The sequence below is a fragment of the Arachis hypogaea genome, chromosome 14 (genome assembly GCF_003086295.3).
Source record: "Arachis hypogaea cultivar Tifrunner chromosome 14, arahy.Tifrunner.gnm2.J5K5, whole genome shotgun sequence".
In the NCBI taxonomy this organism is placed as follows: domain Eukaryota; kingdom Viridiplantae; phylum Streptophyta; class Magnoliopsida; order Fabales; family Fabaceae; genus Arachis; species Arachis hypogaea.
Genome location: NC_092049.1, coordinates 1,551,150 through 1,561,124, shown reverse-complemented (window position 1 = coordinate 1,561,124; position 9,975 = coordinate 1,551,150). Strand labels below are relative to the sequence as shown.

At 33.8% G+C, this 9,975-nt stretch overlaps 1 protein-coding gene across 1 annotated transcript; it reads right to left on the bottom strand.

Moving 5' to 3' along the window:
• Nucleotides 1-990: 990 nt before the first annotated feature.
• LOC112740876 (membrane-associated progesterone-binding protein 4) lies at nucleotides 991-9,686 on the bottom strand. The gene is made up of 8 exons (XM_025789563.2): nucleotides 9,169-9,686; nucleotides 9,019-9,095; nucleotides 8,756-8,827; nucleotides 8,471-8,508; nucleotides 6,612-6,655; nucleotides 4,734-4,780; nucleotides 2,720-2,894; nucleotides 991-1,463 (listed from the first exon to the last, which is right to left on the bottom strand). Exons 1-8 carry the CDS (start codon nucleotides 9,289-9,291, stop codon nucleotides 1,296-1,298), a joined length of 744 nt encoding a protein of 247 aa, XP_025645348.1. The 5' UTR covers nucleotides 9,292-9,686; the 3' UTR covers nucleotides 991-1,295.
• Between the last annotated feature and the right edge of the window lie 289 nt (nucleotides 9,687-9,975).

The following is a 9,975-nucleotide window of genomic DNA, read 5'->3' as shown; positions in this document are numbered from 1 at the left end:
TTGTTCACACAGAGGTTAATCATGGAACCCTTGCAACCAATGTGCTCTGTTCTGCATTTTTAATTAATAAACCCATTACAAATACTGGTGATATTGCTAATACTGCCCCTGATGAAAATAATAATGCTACTGCTAACAATACTGGAAATGATGCTGCTAATGCCCCTAGAAATGATGCTACAAACAGTACTAGAGACGATATTGCAGCTTCAGAGGTTGAACTCACTCAACCTAATTATTCACAACCAAGTGATTAATGAAGATATAAGAGTTCCCAACTCATTTTCAAAGCAATAAATAATCTTGCTTTTACATTTTCTAGCAGAACTAACAAAATATTTTGCAAGTTCCTCCATCTGTTTCACTCTAACCTACCCGGTCAAAGAAATTGCCTCCTAAAAGAAGAGCAACTCAACTCCCAAACTCTGCAAATATACACCCAATGCAAAGAACAAGGTCTGGGACAACAATAAAATTGGCAGAGCTCATGAAGTTTGTTCCCATCCCGAAATTCATATCTCCAAGGAAAAAGAATTGAGGTGCTTTATGTTTTGTAATACTTACTTGTGTTGAACTAAAGTTCATTTTGATGACTATGTTTGGAATAGATTTATATATAAGTCACATTTAGGGTACATTCTAGTGAATCTGTTTAAAGTGTTTAAGTTTGGATTTGATTAGGTAGTTCTATTTTAAAGGGTTTCAGTGTTTTGTGTAATGATGATATACAATAGATATCAATGTTGGTGAATGTAACAAGTGCTACTATGACATTATTATCATTATGGAAATGAAACTTGCATATTCGTTATTATAATTTAATCTTCAATCAGGTGGTGTTTTTATTTGCAGTTTAATAATTGCACGTTGCAAAACATGATCATAGTAAACTTATCAATTTGCATTCTTGTCAATTTGATTTCTACAATCAACAACAATTTCACATACTATTTTCCTATAACTAAGAAAAAAAAGAGGAGAATGAAAAAGTTGAAAATAAATTGGATTGTTAACCATTTAATTGATTTTGATGGTAGGGATAAAATTAGAACTAATGAAATATTTTAAGGATAAGATTACAATAAACTAAACATTATAGAGGTATGTTTAGAATTTTTTGAAAACTTAAAAGACAAAATATATACTGTGTGATGCATATGTTCTATACCTGTTGGATTAAATTGTACTCTTCTAAACTTGACTATCAATCAACACTTCAATATATTAAGATTTTATCGATGATATTCAAGCACAAATATGTCCAAAGTATTCGTCTATTGGCGATAGATTCTTCTTTAAACTTTGCACCTATTGGCATGGTAATCACATCCTTCATATACCTCCAAACCCGGTTGGTTCAACTGAGATTCTTCAAAGCAAGCACAGCGCTTACTCATCTTTCCTGTCAAAGCGATTTCTAGTGGCCTCTGGACCATCCTAGGGTGGCCAACGTCACACCATACCTGACCAAAAGAGGAAATTTGTGTCATAACTTCTAAACAATCTATGTTAGCAATGGATAGTTTAACTCGAAAAATAATAAAATATGTCGATGATTTCACTAGCAACAAATCTATTTTTGTCCCAACCCATTGTGAAGCAAAACAAATTTATAGAAGCTTAATCCCAGTTAGAACAGCTATCCTTTTTCAAACATACATAAAAACCTGCTGTGTCATACCATTCAATTATGATATCAAGAGCCATGTCATAATTAGATGTTTCCACCAGAAAAAAAAAGTTGACACAGAAAAAAGTTTAGTGTAAGTTGTACGAAATATTTCATACAACCAAAGAGCAGGTGGTAAGTGCTTCCTTTTCATAGTCACTGGTACATGATAAGTTGTATATTGAAAGCTTCAATTCGTAACAAAGAAGTGCACACTGCAGTTGAGTCAAACAAGAACAAAATAGCCTTTTTTTTTTTCACCTTCACAAAGCCTTGTTTATTTATTATGATAATAAAAGAAGGATAATATAACAATCAACTGCACTCTAGTACAGTGATGCAATTAAAGACATGGAAAATGGGGTTACAACTTACAACTAATGAGAAGACTCAAGATAGTGTGGTAGAAGAATTTCCTATTGGTGTAGGACTACATCAAGAGTTATTTATAAAACCATAAAATATTGAACCCTATCATGTATCAGGTCTGTAAAGACACCATTCACACTTAATCTCTCTTGACCGCCTCATGTGTGCTCTGTTTAGGTTTAATTCTACCTCTCAACACTTGTCTATTTGATAGAAGAATACATGTCATTTATACACAATTTTTTCAACCTACTTAATTAAGATTATTGCAATTTGGTGATTGCTATGGTGCCTAAAAGTGTTTGTCTAACTTATCAAAAAAGGTTAAAAATCAATATTTAATTTTAAAAGTATAGAAGTAAATAATTATTAAATATTCAAAATTTGCCATAAAAAGTAAGTTAGGCAAAAGTTAGACATCAAGTTATAGGCACTATAGAATTCACCTTGCAATTTTCACTAGATTGAGTAGATTCTCTCATTTATTTTTCCTTTTGGAGCAGCAATAAACTATTTTGATTTGCTGAAGAATGGTGTTTGGTCGAAAAACTGAACAAATAAAAAAGAAATCAAGTAACCATGGCTCACCCCCTATATGAATGCAATTGGTTTTGGGAGACGAAATGTCAATTAATAAAAGTAACTCAGTTATTCATCTAAAATAATGACAGCACTTGATACCTCGCCACCCTCATCTTGGCTCCATCTTGAATTGCACGAAGGTAATTTAGCTTCTTCAATCTTCTGCTTGTCTAGAAGCTGTGCACCTCTGGCAGCCTTTGCTTCAACCCCTTTCATATATTTGGTTGGATTCCCTTGGCCATCATAGTATCGACCTACTAGCTTGCCAACATACCTATAGAAGCATGAATGAAGAGTCAAGTAAACATTCTGGCAATATGCTGTGAGATAGAGAAGCAACAGTAGCATAAAACATATATTTCCTTATGCCAAGACATAAGCTGCAAAATGGATGATAGGGATAGCCACAAATAACTAATAAATAAATAAATGAATGATATTAAATTCACGCAACGAAGATATTAATATAAAAACTAGGCCTTGTTCCACTAGACAATGCCAGAACACCTTATATTAATGAAGGCATAAAAAGATTATTACAACAGGTATATATGCAAGCTTTTAGGGTGTCTTTGACATCCCGCTAGTGCTCAGCTCATGGTTTATTTTAGTGGTGTTCTTTTATCCGACATAAAAAGGGATTGCCATGCATTGCTACGTGGTCTATTTGATTTCTGCATTTTATGAGGATGCTTTATCATCTTTAGTACTTTTCTCTTCTACGGTAATAACATTGCATTTCAATTAAACAAAAAAAGATTCTGGAAAAATTACAACAACTCTAACAGAAGAAAAATTATTTCCAATTGATGGTCCTTTATCAGAATTATAGTCCAAATTTAAGATCTCATTAATAAATTCATCACTGAAACTGTAACATAACAATGACATTTTGATAAACAAAAAAAGGTTTCAGGTGGTACCAACTTAATTGCTTTTGTTTTTCCCCCTGAAGCACGTTACCAAAATGGCCTAAAATTATAAAATACTTTCCTTACCCATGCACATGAAATAGTACAGCTATTTTCTAGAAGCTATTATATTAAGAAATAAAAAGCAAAAGAGCAGCAGAAAAGCTGCTTCATCTCCATGCTTATAGAATGGCCCATGAAACACTGATTACCATAACAGAGGCCATACAGGCAAGCCTGCAGCAACAGCACATTGCTAGGACTATGAAATTGTATGAAACAAATCATCTGATATTAATCCACTGTGCCTTAATAGACAAACTAAAGATGTGGCTTGAGTGGCATCTTGAGAGAGAGAGAGAGAGAGAGAGAGAGAGAGCAGGAACTTCAGATGATTTACGAGATTTGGAAATCAAAGGACTTACAGAAAATCAACTCTTAAGTTTTCAAGATTTAAATTTTCTTTGTTGCATTGGCAGAGAACTTAGTAGAATCAAATAAAACCAAAAGGGGACTGCCAAAAATGAAGAAGCCTAATACCTATAGACTAAGATTGACCATTCACATGCATAAAAAACAGGTTTCCACAAATAAAATAAAATAAAAGGATGGATGTGAATTAAGAAATTCGAAGGTTAAATCCCAGTCTATATTACACAAAGTATAACTTGTAATATGTTAAGTATCTAAGGAAAGTGGAAAACCACACCTTAAAAGCTAGTTGTTAAGTGGGAAGAACCACTCTCCTTAAATACAACGTCAAGCATCCCACACTATCCGATGTAAGACTTTGGGAACCCCATAATACCCAAGTCCATAACAATACACCAACCTTGGAGAGCTGACATCCATGGCGACTTCACTCTATCAACACTGACCCAGCGGTAGCCACTTTGCTATCGGCTACCAATATTCGATATTCACATTAATCCAGCCTACAGGTAGCCCTTTCCATGGTGCCGACAACCAAAGCTCTGATACCATTGTTAGGTATCTAAGGAAAGTGGGAAACCACACCTTAAAAGCTAGCTGTTAAGGGGGAAGAACCACTCTTCTTAAATAGAAAATCAAGCATCCCATACTACCCGGATGTGGGACTTTGAGACCCCATAATACCCAAGTCCCTAACATAATACAGTATTATTTTATGAGTAACTTCTTTCTGATTAAGAGACTATAGGTTTTGTAGAATGAAAACTCACTTATAAGTTTTGAAGTAGAAATCCCTCCATTCAACAACGCTCTTTACCTGCCATCCACAGTTTAATACATGAGTCCTTGATATTACATTTGCATATGACAAATTCAAATAAATCAGGACAGTTTTAAATTAGACAAGAGTATGAAACATGAAGAAAAGAACAAGAAGATTGATGTAGATGCTTAGAATACGGTATGTAACCAAGAGACTTATCAACTATTTAAATCACTAGATTTCTATTGAAACTAATTTTCATCAGCAATCTTGACAGTATGATACATCATATGAGCAGCCCAACTGAAAATGTTTCAATCTTGAGAGGCCTAAGAAGATTAAAAGTTGGAGGTGTTTCAATCTTGAGGCCTAAGAAGGTTAAAAGTTGGAGGTCCAGGATTTTTAAGAAGCAAGCTAAGGTAAAAAATAATACATATTCAAATCTATATACCCTCTTAACTTGGAAAATTAGAAAACTCATGCTCATGAAAACACAAAGTGTATTTATGGAGTTCAACTATGTTACACCTTGTAACACTAAAGTAAATGCTGATGTAAATCGTACTATAGGAGTTACCCAAGGTAAGGTGAGACCTCAATGCATTGTATATGCAAGGAAATTATAATCTAAATGACAGGGAATCTGCTGCCCTTTTGATACACTTAGGTCTCCTTGATGATTTTCCTTTCTCTTCTAACCCTTACAAAAGGATATGGTCTCTTGACTCCCATGGAAGTTTCAATTGTAAATCCTTTTTTCAATTTCTAACACAAAAATCTTAAATACAATCTGTTTCCATGTAGACTAGCCAACTTGGAAGTCTAAAGCTCCCTCCCGCTAAATCAAATCTTTTATATGGACAGTTGTGCTTAATAGAATTAATGCCAATTACATGTTGCGGGTTCGAAGGCCACATAGGACTATCTCCCTTGATGTGTGGGGAAAATAAGAATCAAATTTCACATCTATTTTTGCATTGTCCTATGGCTGTGATTTTATGGAACAATTTGTTTAGTATCTCTAATGGATGTTGGGTGTGTCCTGCAAACTTAGATCAGTTCCCACTAACTAGGTTTGTTTGGTACCGAAGTAGTAAACAAGCAAAATCTTTGTGGAACTGAGAATTCTTCTAGTACAAGAAACAGATTGGGAACAGAAAAGCAGCAAATCATATTGACCATAGTCGTTAAATCCCGAATTGTTTCTCCTCGTCTTAATGAAATTCCTCTTTTCTTTTTTTTTTTTTAAAAAAAAGGAAAAAAAAAAAGAAAAGGTAAAAGAGTGGCATGTGGGACAGAGGGAATTGTATACGTTGCAGGGGAGGGTGTGTGACACTCATAAGTTGTTAGAGGTGCTGGGGTGGGGGTATATAAGATGTGGGAGAATGCGGACGGGAATAATCAAAATTGCTGGGAATTAGACTCACACTGGGAGAGAGAATCAGGCCTCTCAAAACGCTGGCACTATTACTCTTTCTTCTCTTTATTTTGTACTAATACATGAAGGAGGGTAAAACCACTCTGGTTGTACTTCATATCCTGTAGTTTCAGCAATTATTTTACTATAATTTTACCTTCACTTGATACCGGTTGTTACAAACATCTGCGCCTGCCATTATATTAGAACCATACTATTGTCCTATTATATTTCTCCAATCTCCTAGGCACACTTTCTAGATGAGAGTTGTAAGCTCCAGGTGTTCTAATTAAGCCAAAAGATATAAATTTGAGATTGAAATAAAAGTAGAAGTTAAAATATCAGCAATTCTTTCTATGATTCAAGTTAAATATACTAGGAACTAGAGAAATATTCTAAAATCAAATGCACATGGAAAATTCTTTTAATCTCTAAGAGAATAAAGTTAATAAGAACAAAAGAAACTACCTCAGTGCTTGAGAGACCACGCAATGAGTCAGTTAGTCCATCTCCTGCATGACCAACAGAAAGGAAGATAAAGAATTAAAAGACATTTAAAAACTATCTAATAACCCCCCCCCCCCCTTCTCTCTTTTCTTTTCTTTTTTTTTTTCAGGAGCAGCACTGGAGGAAGAGATTTGGTACAACACAACCATAGTAATCCTTCAAAGAATATTTTTTAGATCAGTTTAGTCTTTCACTCTTTCATGATAAAGAAAAGGCATCAATTTAAGGACAAATTCATGTCTAGTTACACCTTAGAGGCACTTAATTGATCAATCATTTTTAAATATTAAGGGACCAAAGTAATGTCTCAAAATATTTCAAGGAATAAGCTGATGCATATATATCTTTGAAGGAGTAGTTTGAGTGTTCACTCTTCATTTAATTCTCTTTCAATTTTCAAGCATTCCTTTCCTTCTTCTACTCACTTATTTATTGTTTCTCTTTAATAAAATTCTCATTATTATTGAAAAAAGAATTAGATGAGCTTCAAGGTTGTTCAAATATAAATTAATATAAGATACAATCACAACTCATAAGCAAAAGAACATTATTTTACTTACCAAAAGTTACCTAAAAAGAAAGTATAAAGAAAGTCCATGGTTAAGCAAACAAATGTAAAATCTGATGATTAAAAATAGAGAAAGAAGAAAACCAAAGTGTTCAAGAACAAAACTGATTCTGTTTAGTTATCTAGTATCTTTTATTTTATTATCAGAATACATAAGTGCAATTTAAGACAATATGAACATGAGAGATATTCGAAAGACTCTTCCCATATATATATATATATATATATATATATATATATATATATATATATATATATATATATATATATATATATATATATATATATATGTTGGAAAGTAGTAGATCATCAACATTTTGAACCAATAAGACCATATCAAATATTGCAAAATCACAACTAAATATAACACAGAAACTAAAACAGAATGTTTGATCAAGAAAAGTTATTTCGGTTTGGATAATTTGGAAATTTTATTTTTTGGTAAAGCATATCTTTTGTCGCAAAGTTTTCTAAAAATTTCAAAAATACCCGAACGTTTAATTTGATTCAATTTTACCCCCTAACATTTGAAATAAGTTTTATCACCCTACATGCAGCTTACATAATATTTGGTTGTGCCAATGTCACCAGCTTTCTTGCAGGAAAAACAATTTTCTAGTTCAATATGTAAATATTAGATAGTAATTTTGCAAAATCTTTGAGGTGAAAACAGTGGTAACCCCACTCTAATACCACTCAAATCTTTCTAACATGTTTCAACAAGGAAAAAAATTGTAATACTACTTGATCACATACGACTTTGCATGGACAAAATAATTATGACCAATATCTCAGAGTGGACTTTCCAAGCAAAAGATTATTTAAAGTGAAAGATTAAATGTCTTTCAATATGTAATTGCGAAGTTATCATTGGTGTCTGAAAATACATTCCACCTACATGTCTAATACAATCATACAAACCAGATCAATAAAAGCCTTATCAATACATACACCATCTTTAATAGTCACCAACTTCTAGTTATTCAATTTCTCAGAACAAAACAATAAGTAAATGGTGTGTGAATCAGTCTAAAACTTACGCACCCAATCTTATGACACAACAACTGAGACACTTAGCCTAAACATTAGGATTAAAAGAATAGAAAACATAATGAAGGAGGAAAAAAGCATAAAAAAGCTCCAGAAGTAAAGAATTCCTTGCCATTGCCACAAACAAAAAAGGAATAACAATGCAATTTTGACAATGCATTATTTAGTCATTAGAAAACAACAACCCACATAACTCTACTACCTGTGAAGTTTCCAGATACAAATGCACGAGAAGCATCCCTGTTTTAATCAAGTTGAAGAGAAAACACTGTCAATATGAGTAATCGAGAAATTGGGGATGTGTTTATGAGACTCTAGTTAGAGCAAGAGGGAAAGGGAGAAAAGAGGAGTTTAAAAGAATGTGGTTGTGAATCCATGTGACTCTTCAAACCGTTTTCTTTCTCTCCAAAATTCAAACCAAGTCTCACAAAAACACACCCTCAAATGAAATATTTCATACAATTCTAAGATCAACAAAGAAACATGCCTTCCAGCAAAATGATTGTAGCCCCCTCCTGCACCATAATGAGATTTTCCTTTGGTTACATCAAACACAGATCTATTTCCAACAAAAGAAAAAAACATAATAATAAATATAAGAGTAAGCAATCTAATCACGAATTAACGAGCAGACTCAACACGGTGCAAAACATATAGGTAGCTCACTACTTCAATAAATTACGAGTGACAACGCCAGTCAAAGAAACCCTAATTTTTTAGAACTATGAGATAGAAAACAGAGAGTAATACCCGAGAATTCCTAGAAGGATTGGCAACCGTTCGTCAGTTCCGTTGAATAAAGCAAGTTCTTCAGCACTGAACAACCTCTACCAGACAAAAAATGAAGAGTCAAAATTGAACAAAGCACGGATAGAAATCTCGGAAATCCAGAATCCAAACCTGGGGAGTGTAGAATTTGGGGGAGAATGTGAGAAGGAGAGCAGCGAGAAGAACCAAAAGAGCGATCCCTGAAAGGGGAGAGGTTACTATAGTCTTCAATGACATCTTGTAGAAGTAGTGCATTCAGTTTTCAGACATAGTGGCACCGAAAGAAACAGCTCAAAGTTTGGGTCAACCTAGAGACAAGCTTTGGAGGATAATCTTTAATTATATCTCCTTCAAAAGCTTAATTTCGGGACTAAATCCCACTAATTCCACTCCTAAGTTTCAATTGCCCTATTTTGGATCTTCAGATTAAAATTTGAACTGTATAATAGTCTTCCAAGTCTATTTCCAACATAAGTCATCAAATTGGAATGCTGAAGTGGCACGGCTATTGCCATGCTGGATGTAAGGGACGACGTCGTTTAGGGTGTACTGAGGATGAGTCTGGTAGAGTGAAAAGGGAGAAAGATCTATGAAATGAGAAACTCAAGATGGTTATTACGAGCTAGTTGGATGTTGAATGAAAGTGTGTCACTATATCTTTCGAATGTTGAGAATTTATAATTGAAAGTGGAATTGAATTGAGATGAGAAATTGTGATAATTTGAGGTGAATGAACTTGTTGGATGTGGAAAGTGTGCCAGGCACTATATTCTTGGAATGATAGTGTGACAGGCACTATATCATTAGAATGATTTATGATGAAATATACGTTGTTGTTGATTTTCTTATCTGCCGCAAGAGTGTGCCAGGCACTATATCTTCAGATTGAGCATGCAAGTGTGTCAGGCACTATATCCTCGAAACGATAGTGTATCAGGC